The following is a 16,734-nucleotide window of genomic DNA, read 5'->3' on the forward strand; positions in this document are numbered from 1 at the left end:
TGACCAAAATAATCTCTAATGTCATGACTACAAACTCAAACTCCCCACTCAATTTTAACCCAGTTATTTCCTGTTTTTAAGGTAGTGTGATTTTTACTTAGAGTGATTGGAGATTTTTAAGGAATGGTGGGTGTTGAATTGCTCAAACCTGCAACAAGGTTTTGACTAGAGACAGTGTGTAGAATTTGATTATTTGGGAACAGCAGGATAAATTCTGAGTGAGGATTATACTTTTCTAGCTTTGAGATGGATTGAGAGGGGGCTCAGGGAACATTGATCTTCTGGTCTGTTTTGAAGGGACAAAAACAAATACAGTTTTACTCTGCGTCATTCCTTCTGGTAATGTCTGAGTCCAGGGGCTCAATTGAGACAAATTTGGAAGACTGAGATTATTATTTTGCTGCAGATGTTGTGAAAATGGGCAGACAGCCAAAGCTCCACACCAATGGCTTTGTTGAAGAGTGTAGGTAGAAGTGTCCCTGGAGCAGCCTGACAGTACCTGCTGTCTGGGCAGCTGCCTGGAGTTGAGGTTAACTCCAGGGGAGCTGGTGCTCCAACAATTTGTCCTGTCATGTGGGACATGCAGGGAATCCCAGTCATGGCTCTCTGGGACCAGCATGTGTTTGGAAAGGACTCTGTCCTTAATCCATCTCTCATAAGGTAGTCTGTGCCTAGATAAACCTGAAGAGATTTATTCAGGTACTCATGGGAGCCATCACATTTGCATATTCTATACATGCAATGTACTTTTAAATTCCCTCTTACATCTGGAATAAGCCTCAGCAAGGAGGAAGCTGTATGCTGGGTAAAGATAGATTCTGTGGGAGAAGTTGGCATTTTGGTGTTGGCATTACAGACCAGAAGTGTGCCTTGCTTTCCCAACTCTGTGTTCAGGTACACAGAGGTACCTGAACACGAGTGTCACAAGTGTCTTGTTTCAGGTGTTCTGAGTCCTAATAATGTTCTTAAATTTGAAAATGTTGGTTACTTGTCAGTTTCAAAAATGAGATGGTGTTACATGCTGGCTGATCTATCTAAGGATGGTCTGGTATCCTTTTTTGAAAATGTGGATTTTTTAATAGTTTTTTATATTCTAGGGAAAAAAAATCTAATAAAGAGGATTAAACACTTTTTAAAACACTGTGGTTTCACCTGGTCAGATTTATTTTGTAACAACATTAAATCCTGTGCTATGTTATGTTTTTTTCAGAATGACAAGGGGCAAATTCCAGCAGATGTGGTTCCTGATCCAGTAGATATGCCACTGGAAATGGCAGATGCAGCAGCCAGTGCAAAGGAAATCAAGCAGATCCTGCTGGATGCAGTGCCTCTCTCATGTGACATCTCCAAAGCCATGATTCCAACATATGACCACGTCACAGGCAGGGACATGCTTTTGTCCCTTGGCCTGAAGCTGGGAGATCGGGTTGTTATTGCAGGACAGAAGGTATGGCCACCAACCTGGTACTACTCTCATAATTCCTGGAGAGTCCATTTCTGTACCACTTTGGAGACATACCTCAGTTTGAGGGTCTGAAATGCTTTCTGGAAGGTCTGATCGCTGGATGGCAGCAGGGAACTGGTTAGGGAAAGTCATAAGCTGAAGAGTTGTGCGATAAAGTCATTATTATGAAAAGCAGTTTTGACAGGCATAGGCTGCATTTTGTGTCTTTAAATGATTTTTAACAGTCTCCTATAGTACATCAGCATGGCTCAGCTTTTATTAACGTTTTTGGTGTCATTTCAAAGTGATGATAAAATTGGCAAATTACTTTGTGAGTTGTCCAGCTTTGTTAGGAGTGTGCATTTATGAAGTACTCCTGATAGTTTCCAGAAGGCAAGGAGAAAACCCTTCAGTTCTGCTTAGCCTATAGTAACCCAATTTCACTGGTGCAATGCAGCTAAAATCTTTGAGGCAGTGCTGTGCCAGCAGGGTTGTTACATGGTTCTGTGGAAGTACAAGAATGTAGCTAATAGAGGTCCAGCTCAAAAGTGAATAGCCCTTTAGAAGCTACCATGAAAGCCACCTTTCTAGAAACATTTTAAAACTGTAGCATTAATATTGCATTCAGTATTCTGACTTTTTATTTGCTCTGATAGCAAGGGATCTAATTGCTAGAACTTTTTCAGAGAAGTACTTTTTTCCTGGTAAGTACTGAAAGCATTTTTGAGCAAAATTTTATATTTGAATAGCTTTCATATTAATAGCTTTCCTAATATAACTTCAGATTTATAGCTGTGACAACTGAAAGATTCTAAAGTGATCTCCAGCAAGAGTGTGAAGCAGCTCCCATTGTGTATTTTAATTTGGTGTATTCTTGAAAGTGGGTCAGGGAAAGCAAAGGAATCACTAGCTATGCAGTAGGCATTTTAACTGAAGTATGTACAGAAAGCCACTTTTCTTCAAAGTCAGAAGGTTCTTTATCAGAAGTCACAGAGGCAGCAAGAGGCGATAATGTAAGTGCAAGTAATGGAGGCTCTAGAACAAGAAAGTGATGAAATTGGTGCTCTTGTGTATATTTCCTCTAAGTGAGGCACACAGAACAGTTTGTGTTTTAATGTGCTCACTGTAGATGGATAGAGCTGCCTGGGTTGGGTTGCTTTTATTCTTCTAATTGATTATGCTGCTGCAGTGTTTTTAAGGAGTTGTTAGAAGCTGGTTTTCTGCTGCCAAGGGCCATCGGGGCTTTGCAGCTAGCTTGTTTTTCTTTAAGGGAGCCAAATCTGTTCTGGAGCAGGTGGGAAGAAGGAATGTGATTGTGCTTTTTGAACTTCCATTTCCACAGCAGCTTTCCTCCCTTCCTTTCTTTGTGTGTGAGGAGCTGTTGTGCAGTTACTCCCACATTGCTTCCCACTCCTTTCTCACTCCTTTCTCTCTTTGCCCGAATGGAAAAGTTGTTCTCAGCCCTGCCTTCCCCTCCCCCTCGATAATCCTAAATTCCTGCAGGGTGGAGCAAAAGTGAAAACAGGATGGTAAAATGGTGCCCTATTTCTAACCTTCTCCTGGATCAGTTCTCATTCTCTGTCTTAGTTTGGAAAGACAGGTGTCTGCTAGGGAAGGCAGGAGCCTCCCCTGAGATGGAGAATGTAAACTCCCTCCCTCTGAATTGCTATAAATTTTAAATTAATGGGCTCTCGGGCAAAAATAGGGGAGCAGGAATTACAGTTCTTTAGTAGGGAAGAAAATAAAAAGATAAAATAAACAATGCAGTAAACCAAAACAATACTGATAGAGTTAGAATATGACCTTGACACCCTGTTGGAGACAGAATATGACCTTGACACCCTCTTGGTATGGGTGTTAGTAGCAGTCCAATTGGAATTGTGGCTGCAGTCCTCCTGGACTGTTGGGTGTGGTTCTGTTGGAGCGGGGATCCCATAGAAGGGTGTAGTCTTCCTTTGAAGATCCAGAGGAAGAGGCAGCTGTTCCTCTAGGAAAATCCAGTGGAGAAGCCTGCTGGTGTTCCAGAATATCAGGATTGTATCTGGATAGAATGCTTGGCTCTTCCCTCTGGGTGGAGCATCTCCCAGTGGGATGCTGTAGTTCATATCAGCCTTGCAGTGACAGTCAATAGCCTGCTATCAGCAGGTGTCTCCCTGGAGGGAGGAGTGGTTGTGGAAGAGATAAGGATGACTGCCCACTTAAGAGAAGACAAGGATGGCAGATAGAATACAATTTGCCTTCCCCTCCCCCTCGGTACTCCTAAATTCCTGCAGCATAGAGCAAAAGTGAAAACAGGATGAGTAAAATGGTGCCCTGTTTTTAACCTTCTTCTGGAACAGTTCTCATTCTGGAATATGGAAGCTGGGATGAGGGCACTTGGAACAGCAGCATTTTTTGGAGCTATATTTATGGGTTCCTGTTGTCTTTCCTGCTTCTGCAGTCTCCTAACATGTCAGCTTTAATGAAGCTTGAAAGCCAAGCACAGTAGATGCCAGAGGGAGAATGGATTCCTCTCCTGACTCCCACTGTGCCTGTTGTTCAGGTTGTCTTGCAGGGTAGGATGCTGTATAAGCAGGTGTTCATGTGTATGTGATTTGGGGCCCCACAGCTCCACCAGCTCCTGTTCTGCTAGACTGAGTGTCCATTTGGATCACATCTGGTGAAATGGGAGTGCAGGAAGATCAGCAGCTGGGAGAAAACTGCTCCTGCTGTGTCTCATGCAAGAGAGATCCCCTGTTCCTTGCTTGCACTGGTCCTTGGGCAAAAATGGAGCTGCAGTTTTTCCATCTCCCATCTCCAGTTTAGGATGCTGGCTGTTCTCTTCTCTGCTCAGTAAATGCCCTTTGGCTCTTTGTGCCTGGAAAGTAAGTGGAGGAATTGTAGGAATCTGTGGGGCTGCTTGGCTGAACTTCCTCTGGATTAATTTTATTCCTTTGTTGACAGCCAAAAGGTCTCAGTCTAGATTAGAGTGACACACCTGCCTTTAACAATCAAGTTTAAGGAGGTCTTCAGCATAAGAGAAGAGGCTCTGGGTTGTGTTTATTTCTTTACAGACATTAGGAAAGAGTAGCTGGAAGGCTTTGTAGTTAAAAAAAATTGTTTCTATCTGTTTACTCTCTGAGGCTTGGAATAAACATCAGAGTCATAGTGTAAAATGAACTAGCATTAAGGTCACATGAGATGAGGAAAACTGAGCAACTGAAAGATCAAAGTTTTTTATTACTAAAACTAATTTAAAAATCAAATATAAAAATGAATTTAAATCAATGTTAAATGCAGCTCTTGTAGTTATTCCTCCCCTGTTTAAAGTGTGTGAGCTTATAATGTATATTTGTGGAGAATGAGGTCTACCAGCAGGACTGGTCTGTCTTGATATTCTTCATATGCTTATCTGTTCATAGTTTATAGTATTTATTGCAGCAACAGCAAATGTTTGAAACATATTAAATATTTAAGACATTTGCTGGCTTTTAAAATTTTGTTTAATCATTAGGAGGGAATAGAAGACTTCTGAATCTTTTCCAAAGAAAAAACTAATTATGCTCTGAAGTTTACCCTTGAACCTTTGCTATATATATAAATATATATGTTTGTGTGTATTTATGCACACATAGATTTGTCTAATATTTCTATAGAACCTCCAGTCCAAGGAGATGCCTAGCCCTGATTCTGGAATTATTCTTGGATAAACAGTGCAAGTAAAATCTCTCACTGGGCATGTGCTCCTGTACCTTGCTGACCTAGACCTGTGTTTACAGTGGTTCTTACTGTCTGATTCTTGTCTGTTGTGGCATCTGTCCATAACCATGGCTGCTGTTTAATGAAAAATATACACAGAAGGACTGAGACCGTTTGGAAAATGTATTGAGTGGTGTTGAAAGGTAGGAATGTGAATAAGTGAGGGAAATGATGTTTGCATTTTTGTGATGACTTGTCTTCATTTTGGAGATGACTTGCTGTCTCTTTCATAACTGATACTATTTTCTCCTGAACAATATTTGTTTAACCCATTAAAAATTCTGTGATGATTCTTATTCTCTTAGGTTGGTACTTTAAGATTTTGTGGCACAACAGAATTTGCCAGTGGCCAGTGGGCTGGTGTAGAGCTGGATGAACCAGAAGGGAAGAACAATGGAAGTGTTGGAAGAGTCCAGTACTTCAAGTGTGCACCAAAACGCGGTATAGCTTTTGTTTTTTCTTCAGTTTTTAAACCCCCAAATTTAAAGAGTACTGGAAGGTATGAGCTGTTTGGGAGGATAAAAACAAATAGCAGATTCTGTTGCTTTTCTCTGTAGCGTAGTGCTTTGATTTATTGGCTCTTTAGCTGGTCCTAAAGTTTTGGCTGCAACTATTTGCAAAACAACTGAAACAACCCAACCAGTCAAAATTGCTGGTTATTTCCTTGAAACTCTGAGATTTCCTGTTTTTTTCATTGATATTGTTGAAAGGATTTGTTTGTACTGTAACAATAATAACCACGTTTCTTTACCTGCTTTGTCTTCCTTGGTCAGACATTCCTGCTTGTAGTTGTTTTCCTACTTTGAGCTTGAGGTATTTTAATTGAAGTGCTGTGATCACACAGGGCATACAAAGGTGTTGTGTTTTCTAGCAGTGGAGACTGATCGTTACTGTTAGGACAAAAAGGAGATTCTAATTGATAGTCTGAGTGTTTCCAACTTACTCTGTTCCAGTTGCTTGATAAGGATTTTGGTTTCACTGTTCTCTTGAGCTTGTCCTTCCTACCCTGCAAGGGCTTTGTCAGCATAGCAAGTTATGATGGCGGCTAAAAAAGCCCGCTAAATTAACTGGTGTGAGAGAGACTAGCTGCAAAATTTCATTATTTTACCCTTACCTATGGTTCTTTGTTGGCACATACCATTATCTCTCCAGGTATCTTTGCACCCCTTTCCAAAATAAGCAAGGCGTCTGATCCCAAGAAAAGCTCCGTACGAAGCTCTTCCGTGCGCTCTTCACCTTTGGTCAAATCCAAGAAAGTAGATGTGACACACGTGACTTCCAAAGTGAATTCTGGTGAGTATTTTCTTGCATGCTGACACAGGATGGAGAGATACTAATCTTCAAGAATTAGTAAAATCTTGGTATTAAAATTCATGTTTGGAGTTAGTTCCTAGCTGGGATGAGGTGATAAGGTATTCATTAACTCCATGTTGTCCTGGTTGGAAGTTCACTGGCCTGTGGAGTGGTGCTGGAAGGACGTTGTGTGGAGCTGTGATTACAGTGATCTGATGTACTGTGACAGTTTCTACTCTTTACATACTCTATATAGGAAACCTATCAACACAACATTTATTCTTGAGCCATTAAAGTAATTTCTAATTGGCTGTGATACCAGTTAAGTGTCTCAACCTAATGAGGTTCTATTTACTAAGATATTCCTGGAGAATTTGAAAGGAATGAAAATTTAGTAAGTAATCTATACACCTTTATGCCTAGAAATTGAAGAGATTTATTTTCTGACAACATGATAAAGAAACTATTTAACTCATTGTGTTTTATCTGCTAATTAAATTATCTGAGTAAAACCGGTGCCAAATTAGAAGAAAGAGGTTGTTCTTATAATAAGGCCTCAGTCTACTGATTAGAGTTAAGGGCTCAGTCTCTGGCTCTGGTTTACTTTCTTAGTAATTTGCTCAATTTACTTAATCCTTCTGTGTAAGTTCCCTCCCTGTGGAGTGAATGATCCATGTTTTCTGACTCTTCAGGTTCCAAGTTGTTTGGAGAACAGGCTCTTCCCTGCTGTGTGCAGTGCTGGCCATGCATAATCTGCCCCCCCTCCACGTTTGGCTGCCTATGTAATAATGTCAGTAAATATTTCAATTGGCTCATTGGCATTTCTTCCACCTTTTAGCCCTGTTCAGGTGACTCACACTAAGGCAGCACAGCTTAAGGGATGGAAGATAACACACATTCCCATTGAATTTACCCAAGCGCTCTGAAACACTGCACACTTTACCTGAAATATGCAGGGTATAGAAGCAATGCAGCAGGGTGGTGCCAGGAAAACATGCATTTTGACAGCTTTTTGGGTGACTTTGGGTAGCTTTTCTCCGCATAGATTGAGGAGGGAGTAAGTGTCTGTATTTACAATTAGCACAAGATTCAAGCTAATTATAAATGGGCATCTTGCATAAAAAGCTTCTTGGGATAAGCAGTTAGGAGTATTGCTCAGGAGCAGATCCAAGCTGACTTCTTCTGTAAAATATTTTCCAGTGTTTGATTCACTTTGCTGTGAACTGTTTGTAACCCCTAAAACTGTAATGGGAAGGACTTCTCCTTTGTCACTGACCTAGTTCAGTCATAACCCAACTTTTCTGCCCCAAAGGTGCAGTTGTGTCTTTGTAAAGTTTAAACATTTGATACCTTGCTTTAAGGTAGAAATCAGAGTGAGTTAAGCATCATCTTCCCAGGAGAGCTTACATCCACTGGATGTGAGTGTCTGGAAGCTGCTGTGTGCAGGGAGGCCTTGCACAGAATTCCATTGCAATTAACATGCCTGGCTGATTGGCTGGCAGGACAAGCTGCAGAGGCAGAACTTGGGTTTGCAGTCTTTATGTGCATCACCAGGTCATATTTCTTTCCTTTAAATTTCCTCCCTGGATTACATTGGTTTATAATGATTCAAGAAAAAGTAATATGGTTTTTGTAGGTAAGGTTATAAGCTGCAAAGTAAAATATACTTATAATATTGTGGAGGGGTTTTGAAATTTTATTTGGTTCTACTGGATTTGAATAATCCATCAGATTGATGAGAAAAGATCTTTTTCAAGTTTCTAGGAAAAGGATTACTGAGATAAAATTAAGAAATGTATTCTCAGTCACAAACCACTGTTTTTTTGATCTGATGCCTTAATGGCCATAAAAGTTTGGGAAATACTCCACATTCACAAGCTAGTTCAGTCCCTGTGGCTGAATTAAGCTGAGAGATGTAGTTAAATAAAACAGATATGATTTTTCTTTCATGACAGGGAGGGGATAAATCATAGATAAGCTTGTTCATCATTGAGTTAGGGTAGGAAACTGTCAGAAATGCAAAATGACTGATTGCAAATTATAACTTAGGTGAGAGTATGAGTTCCTACACATATCACAACATTGCTGCACTGAGAATTAGGCTCTTGAAAATCATACTGGCTTACATCATTATTTGTAGTCTGAATGAAGATTTGATCTCAAATCTCTCTCAAAACCTTGATGTGTAATCTTTAAAGCAGAAATTATGAATTTAATACTGGTGAATAGTAGATCTGAAGTCTATTAAAGTGAATATTATAGATAAGAATGTTTTAAAGATTTAAATAAATCTCCTTCAATATCAAAATTAGTATTTTATAGACAATTTGTTTATTGTTTGGCAAGATAGTTTGGACTGGTTTAGTGTGTTAAGGGGTTTAATATCTGTGCTTATCCATCAAAACAATTCTGCAGTTCTCATTTTACCTATTTATCAAGTGTCTAAGGAATTGTACAGTTTTATCAATTTTTTCATGCATCCAGTAATCTGCCAATCTGCATAATCTGCAAAAATTGTTTTTGTATGTGACTTTTCTGTAAAATTATTGTTACTTGTTAGGATGTGTATATTTAATGGTATATATTCTTTTTACAGGGCTAAATATTGGAAAAAGAGACAGTGCTTCTGAAAACAACTTTCTGACTGCCAACAGGGGAAAAACTGCACTTGCAAAAGATGGTAATGAAATAATATCTACATTTTTTTTAACATTTTAAGAAAAATTCTTTTTTCTTAAAAAGAGCAGAAGCAGCATTATTGCTGCCCTACCTCTGTAAAAGCCCTGTATCTGCACTGTAGAAAAAAGTTGCCATGCTTGTTTAATTCAGGTCTCAAGCAGGCTGTAGGTATTTAGTTTTCTAGGAGCAAAGTAATTTGTGTGGATGTTTGGCTGGCTTTCTGTGTTGTTTTGGTAACCACTTCTGTCTGAATACTTGGGCAGGAACATAGAAATGCCCTTAAAACTGGCTCTTAGTAAATGATCTTGCAGAGGATCTGCAGAATTACCAGCTGAGGTTTTTGAGGGAGACCTTTTACCCTGTATTGTTGCTGCCTAGATTTTAATGTTCTATTGGCTTTATTTTCCTCTCCTCTGTGTGTTCATGCTTCTGTAATAAAGTGTTACCATCTAACAGTGCTTAACAGTCTTGGTGTTGTGTCATGGCAGACTCACAAGAACAGGCTTCAAATATGAAAAATGAAACTAACTTTTAAAGAGTGCCTTTTGCATGTGACTCATTCTCTGCAGTTATCTAGTTTCACAACTGGATAACTTCTACCACAGGAGTACCTTGCTGAACTTGAAACAAAAGGGATCTCACTTTCAGCTGCCTTGAGCAAACCCTAAAAGTTGTGTCTCCTTTGAGGTTTTGTCTATGAAATCATGCTGTAAGTGTTGGTAAAAGCAGTGTTTCTTCGGAATAATTTGAAGTGTGAATTTGAATATTCCTTCCTTAAGGCACAGAATCACAGAATTGACTTGGAAGGGACCTTAAAGATCATCAAGGGTCATTAAATATCACCCGTCTTATCTGGGTAACCTGTTCCAGTGTCTCCCACCCTCACAGTAAAGAATTTCTTCCTAATATCTGATCTTAGCCTCCTTTCCGTCAGTCTGAAGCCTCTACCCCTTGTCCTGTAACTGCTTCCACTCATGAACAGTCTGTCCATCATTTTTGGAGGCCCCCCTCAGGCACTGAAAGGGCACAGTGAGATTTCTGTGGGGCTGACCAACCCCAGCTCTCTCAGCCTTTCCACATAGAAGTGGTGCTCCATCCCTCTAAACATCTTCATGGTCTCCTTTGGACTTGCTCCAACAGGTCTGTGAAGGAAAGCATCTTTTTATAGCTTCTGTGAGTGAACAGTTGTGAATTCAGAAAAGACAACAACAACAACAACTGGATTTATGAAGCATGAGTTAGGAGTAAAGACTTGAAATTTGTGATTGTGTGATTAAAAAGCCAGAAAGAAGCTGAAAGGTGTAAAAGTGGAAGCTTTGGAATACAAGGGTTGGTAAAACCCACTCTGCATGTGTAGTGGGAGTAAAACACCTTGATCTAAACTGCTGGTGATTGAGGTTTTATGTTAGGGAGGGGAAAAACCCTGTAACACTAGGGATAATTATGTGGTGAGATACACTGCTGAGGAAGTCTTGAGATTTCCCTGATGGGATGTTTTTAAGAACAGGCCAAATACCTGTCAGGAGTGTTGTAACAAAAAATTGTTTTGCCGTAAGGAAAAGGAATCAATTATATGGCCTGCTGAAGTCCTTTCTGTTCTTCCTTCTCCCACACTGTCATTTCCCACAAAATGAAGTATGCTGATGACAGGTTTAGTTGGAGCAGTTCTTGTTGCATCCCTGGTGGTCTGACCTCCAGTGAATCCATCCCTGGACTGGCTTATAAATAAGACACACATGTAGTGTGTGTCTGCAAATGTGCATGTATGTTTATACCTTGGACATGGAGCTGAAGTTTGCCTGTTTAGTCACTATTTAGTCAATAATTTGCATTTTCTTTATTGTAGCCTAACTGCAGTGAGTATCTCTGTCCTCAGCTTTTGTTTGGACCCACTGCCTTTGCCTTTCTTCAGTTCTTCCTTACTGTTTTATAAAATTGGAGAATTAAATTACACTGGACAAACGAACCCTGCATCAATATAAGCTGTTTGCCAAAACTAATGGATTAAGCTTCTCAAAAATCTGGAAAGTTTGATAAGAAATATTATCCTAATTTTTCACATTGATAAGCTGAGGCATAGATGTGTCTTGCTGTACCCTGCCTCATTTTGGGCAGAAGGGGTTAAGAAAGGGGAGAAGAGGAAGAGCCTTGAAAAGGAAGCAGGAAAGATGAACATAAGTCTTATTGGACAGTTTAGACTTTAGGGTTTGCAAATGGAAATAAAAGTGATTTGTTTCCCATTCTTGTTTTATAGTACAGATTTTAATATTAATACAGTATGTAATGGAATATAGTAGGCTTTAATCCAGGCAATAATTCACTCACATAATATCACCTTCCTTCCACTTCTCATCAAATCTTTAGTAGGCTGGATGCTGAAAGGCTGGTGGTATGATCTCTTATTACTAAAGCTCATGTATTTTAATCAATATGCTTGGGACTCTTTAGATGAACTTTCATAGAATAATAAAGATGGGCTTTTGGAGACCTCTTCCAGCATCAGCTATCACCATATTCCCAAGGCAGGGTCATGTGCACCCGTGTCATTCCTGACATGTGTTTGTGCAAATGCTGCGTGACAACTTCTAACTTTGGCTCTTTCCTTTGTATTCTGTGGTCTGTGGAGGGCAGATAACTTCCATATTACAAAAGCTTTCCCTTCTGCTTAATCTGTCCTTTTCCAAGTTATAATCCCTGAAAGACAACTTTCATTTATGTCTTTAGGTTTTCCTGGGTACAGCAGCTCTTCCTCTTCTACTGCCTCTTTGGAAGGCAAAAGGAATTACTCCAAGAAGAGGAACTCAACAAGCAGCAATAAAAAGGCCCTGACCAGAGTATCTTCTGCCTCACCTAAGATTAGTGCTGGTATGGTCTGTTGCATTGAGGTGTATTTTCACAGGGGGGAGTTCACTGCTGCATTAAGTACTTACATAGAACTGCTTCTGTTGTTTCAGAATCTGAGATAGTTTGAGAAAGACACTTGTGAAGTAGTTTAGCCATAAACCTAAGTTGGGCAACTTCTAAAAAGATTTTTATAATGTCTTCAAGATGCAAAGTGTTTTTACAATTGGTCACTGTACCTTTTCAGAGCAGAGAAAAGGATGTAGTCCAGTTTTTGTGCTGCACAAAGCAAGTTTTTGTCTAAGCAAAATTTGTGTTGCCATGTGTGGAAGGTACACTGTGTTAGAGATAAATACTCTGTTCACTTATCAGTTGGCTTGCTATTGAAAACTTCAATCTTAAAGATTTAATCTCTCTAATTTCATATCCTGTTCTTCTCTTTACCAGGGCTGTATAGTTCCCCAACCACGAGGAAAAATGTTCTTGATGGAGAAATCCAGGTTGGAGACAGAGTACTGGTAGTGGGACAGAGAACAGGCACTGTTAGATTTTTTGGGACAACAAAATTTGCACCAGGTATGTGCAGTGCTCTGTGTATGTTGCCAAATCAGTATGGAATAGCTTACATGTGAGCACATGAACGGAAATCCATCTTTTCCCTCATTCCTTCCAAAAGAATTCTAAATTTAAATTGGTTTGTTTCCAAGTTCTGTCTTTTTCTCTCTGTCTTTCCTCCTCTCCCTCTTAAGTTTCATTGAGTATTTTTAACTTTAATGCAGGAAGTGTCAGGAAAAAATAGTGGTTTAGAATGTGACTTTTACTTGTCCACTCCCATGACTTATGTAGGAGAGATACTTTGATGTTGAAGTTGTAGAATATTCTACCCAGAATATTCTGGGTTGGAAGGGACCCACAAGGATCATAGAGTCCAACTTTTTAACAAAGCTTTCTGAAAATCCTCAGTTTAGTCTCTGAAGGGGTGTGTAGTTTATTGAGCTCACATTAATTTACTCCCTAGTTTTTTTTAAGACTTTTTGACACAGCTTGTCTTTTTGCAGTAGTGGCACTCCTATGCCATCTACCAGTCTCATTCCTTAACTTATTCCTTAAATTACCCTCTTATCTTTAAGAGGGTAATTGTGAACATTAAAATTTTAACTAACAAGCCTTTAGGTCACAAGATCAATGAAGTTACAAATATCTCAAAAAGCCCCAACCCCCACCACCATTTTCTCCTCCTTCTCCCTTTCAGCTTCTCCTTTGCCCTTGCTAAAATCCACTTTTCAGTGAAGCCAAGTGCTGTCAAAGGCAGACAGTTGTTCTGCATTGTGGAAATGAATTTTGAATCTAATACTGTAACCAAATTTATCTTCTCTATGGCCCTATCTATAATCTTACTGCAAAAGTAATGCAGAAGCCTTGGTAAGTGATGGTGTGAGCACCTGCTTTGGGTAAGGGCTTTGTGATTGGTGGGTGACTGGCAGTGCTCTGTGCTGACACTGGGTGGCATCAGCATTTAAAAAAACCTGTCAGGATGCAGGGTCCTGGCACAAGCTCTGGATTTGTTTCATCCGTGCCCCGTTGCCCAGTTTCACTGTGGGCAGCCCTTGCTCAGGTGCTGCAGTGACCCGAGGGACACTTCAATGTCATCACTCTTTGTGTTGTTGCTGACAAGGTGATCAGGGAGAAAAGGGCTGTTTCCCACATACAGTGACAACTGTGAAATCTGAAAGCTGTTTGACAATGTTAAGTCTCCTCCCTTTCTGCTTTAAATCAGGAGCATAATTTTTTGGAGGAAAACATGCTATTGTAAGAAGTGAGGATGGAAAGATGACAAATCATCACCATTTGCAAACCCAGTAATTTATAGAAAATGAAACAGATGCATGTTTAAGTATTTCAGTTCTAATGTGTATCAAAGCTCTGGAAGTTATCCAAGGTTTGTTCCTTCTGCTGCAATGCAGATCTTTATTTAATTCTTAAAAGTGGGAAGGGGAGAACTTCTGATATACTGAGCCCTTCTAATTCATAAGCTGTCATTCTTGAGTTTCTTGAGCTGATAATTAGAATTATGGTTTTATCCAGTGCCTTAGTACCAAGTGACTTGAATTAAATTCTGAATATTCTGGGGATGGATAGCATAAGGACTCCTAATGGAGTATGAAATTTAGCACCTTTGTGTAATTAGCTCACATTTATCACAGGTTATGAATGATCAAGCTCATTAACATCTTGCTGCCTATTCAGTGTTCTGTATGAGATTAATTGATGGCCAGTTCCAATTTTTGCACCCTTCTCTTGATATCACACGACCAACCTTGCAATTTGCATAAATTATAACTTGCTAGAGAGAGAGAAAGAATGAAATAATATCAAAACTTTAATTTTACTGTTGATGATCTCAGATGAGGCATAAACCATGTGGTCAGAGGAATGAAGAGGGAAATGTGAAGCAGGAGTGCTGCTCTTGGCTGTCTCTTTGTTGTCCAATAGCCAGTTATGCCCAGTAACATTCTATTTGACTTTAGTGTGTACATGTAGATATATATATATTCCTCAAGTGTTTTAACTTTTTTGTATTAATTAGAATGTCAATAATTTTACTAAAAGCATATAAAAATTCTGAGATAATTAGATTTATTAGGGTACAATTTTTGCATAGATAGCTATTTTATAATATTCCTATTTACTATTAGCATCTTGACATTTTCTGACTAGAAACTGTTTTCCTTAATGTGGGTGAATGCCAGCTGTGCCAGTGGTCTAGATGAAGAAAAGCCTGTAGTATTTTGTTCCAAATGCCCTGATTTTACTGTTTTGCAATGTAGGGTTCTGGTGTGGAATTGAGCTGGACAAGCCCCATGGGAAGAATGATGGCTCTGTGGGAGGAGTGCAGTACTTCAGCTGCCTTCCCAGATATGGCATATTTGCACCCCCATCTCGTGTACGGAGGTGAGCACTGAAGCTCTTGTCATGTTGGGGCTGCCAAATGATTTCTTAATACATTTCCAATGTGGAACAAATTTTTAAATGTGTACACAAGATACAAATGTTTTCTTCTGCAAATTAAGTTTATAACATCCATTAAAAATTGGGTGGTTTTAGATCAGCTTTTTGAAAGCAGAGTGTGAAACTAGAGACACATCTCCCACTGTTTCTCTTGCAGCTACCTGGAGTATTTTTATTCCAGGGCCTCTGATACTCTGTGTTCATTAAACTTTGCTTTCATAACCAAATCCTGATGTGTTCTGCTAAATTCAGTTATAAAAGGAAATTGCCCTTGGCCATGACTAAAAAAGGCTCTTTTTATCCCAGCTAACTGCACAGAGGATCCAAAGCATGCACTACTTGCCTGTAGTCTCTTCCTTAGATTCCAGGAAGAGATCCAAGAAGTTCTGTACTCTTTCCTCCTGTATTTGTATGTGTTCTTGCTTTTATTTCTCTGAATAAGCCAGCTCAGGCAAACTCTTAGGAACTTGCCTCAGAATCATATCTGCTGTCTCAGTGAGTGAGAGGCAAGTAACTCAAACACTCTGACTTTCTCCAGGCACTTCTTGCACAGCAGCCTGAGTGCAGCAGGCATGCTGGTGTCTCTTGGAGTAGATGGAGAAGGAAAGAATGAAAACATCATCAATATTTGACAAGAAGCCACTTGGTTTGTTCAGAGTTGAGTTGAAATTACCTCTTTTTTGTGTTATTGCTTTTCAGACTGACTGGTTCTCTGGATTCTCTAACAGAGACTTCATGGAGTAAAGTAACTCACACTTTTCCAGGTAGGAGTGGGAGACATAGGGATTTGGGTGAGGCAGGCCCTGCTCTGCAGCCTGAACCATCTACACAAATTCAACTTCTCCAAAAGCACAAGAGATTTTCAGGGACCCCAAATGCCAGCCAATAGTGTGGCTGCTTCCTTCCTAAAATTCTAAACTGCAGAAGGAACTGTGGAGTACTGTATTGATCTTAACACTCTACTGGCAGAAAGAATTGTCAGTTATGATTGCTGGATTGTTGGCAGTCTTCCCTTACTGCTAATATTGCATTCTAATCAGAGAGAAAGGAAAATGGAACATGTTCCTTAACACAAATTGAGATTGATGAAGGGATCAGTAGGGAGACGTCCCCATGAAATTACTAAAACTTGTGTGAGGTACTTGAAGTAGATGGTTTTCTTTTCCTCTACTTTAGCTTCTTTTGAAAAGACCTTCAAATTGCCCTTGTTTGTTTTGTTTAATTTAATTTCTTTTCCTTCTGAAAAGCCAAACATATTATAGGCATATATGTTTGTGAGGAATTTCATTGCTTAATTTCCAAATTAGAGGGGAGAATGTGCAGCAAATGTAGTGGAAGCAGGATAAGAAAACCCACAAAGAATATGTGGTTTTTTAAAGGTGTTTTTGTTTTTTCTTCCTGAAGAAGTCCTACACAGCTTAATTAATCTTTCCACTCAGGTTTTAGACGCAGCCTAAGCAGCACTTCTGCATCTTCACAGAAGGAGATAAACAGAAGAAATGCCTTTGTTAGGTGAGTGTTATGAGTTTCAAGTGGCTCTTAGCTTTGCTCAAAAAAACCCCTTCAGGCATATAGAGTATCTAGACTTCTACAAGTTTGGTTTTTTTTTCCAAAATGAACCAGTAGTACACTGTTTTTCCATGGGCATCCAGGAGTACATCCTAGAATTCAGGTTGGCATTAAAGTTGTTTTCCAATCGTATTCTCCAAATTCTTGTATTTTCACACAGC

The 16,734-nt window shown here is 39.5% G+C and overlaps 2 protein-coding genes across 8 annotated transcripts in view; one reads left to right on the top strand and one right to left on the bottom strand.

Moving 5' to 3' along the window:
* Window positions 1-16,734, top strand: part of CLIP4 (CAP-Gly domain containing linker protein family member 4) — a 31,328-nt gene that overhangs the window by 13,441 nt on the left and 1,153 nt on the right. For all 6 annotated transcript variants that reach the window (XM_030235681.2, XM_030235683.2, XM_050973231.1 and 3 more), the window contains 9 exons: window positions 1,211-1,447; window positions 5,488-5,623; window positions 6,335-6,475; window positions 9,072-9,155; window positions 11,879-12,019; window positions 12,443-12,571; window positions 14,824-14,947; window positions 15,704-15,768; window positions 16,444-16,516. In XM_030235681.2, the coding sequence (XP_030091541.1) occupies window positions 1,211-1,447; window positions 5,488-5,623; window positions 6,335-6,475; window positions 9,072-9,155; window positions 11,879-12,019; window positions 12,443-12,571; window positions 14,824-14,947; window positions 15,704-15,768; window positions 16,444-16,516 (1,130 nt within the window). The remainder of the gene's footprint in view (window positions 1-1,210; window positions 1,448-5,487; window positions 5,624-6,334; window positions 6,476-9,071; window positions 9,156-11,878; window positions 12,020-12,442; window positions 12,572-14,823; window positions 14,948-15,703; window positions 15,769-16,443; window positions 16,517-16,734) is intronic.
* Window positions 13,367-16,734, bottom strand: part of LOC103821325 (serine/arginine-rich splicing factor 7) — a 1,055,603-nt gene continuing 1,052,235 nt past the window's right edge. For both annotated transcript variants that reach the window (XM_050973235.1, XM_050973234.1), the window contains one exon: window positions 13,367-13,472. In XM_050973235.1, coding sequence (XP_050829192.1) covers window positions 13,382-13,472 — 91 coding nt within the window. In that variant the 3' untranslated portion in view covers window positions 13,367-13,381. The remainder of the gene's footprint in view (window positions 13,473-16,734) is intronic.

The sequence above is a fragment of the Serinus canaria genome, chromosome 3 (genome assembly GCF_022539315.1).
Source record: "Serinus canaria isolate serCan28SL12 chromosome 3, serCan2020, whole genome shotgun sequence".
Lineage (NCBI taxonomy): Eukaryota > Metazoa > Chordata > Aves > Passeriformes > Fringillidae > Serinus > Serinus canaria.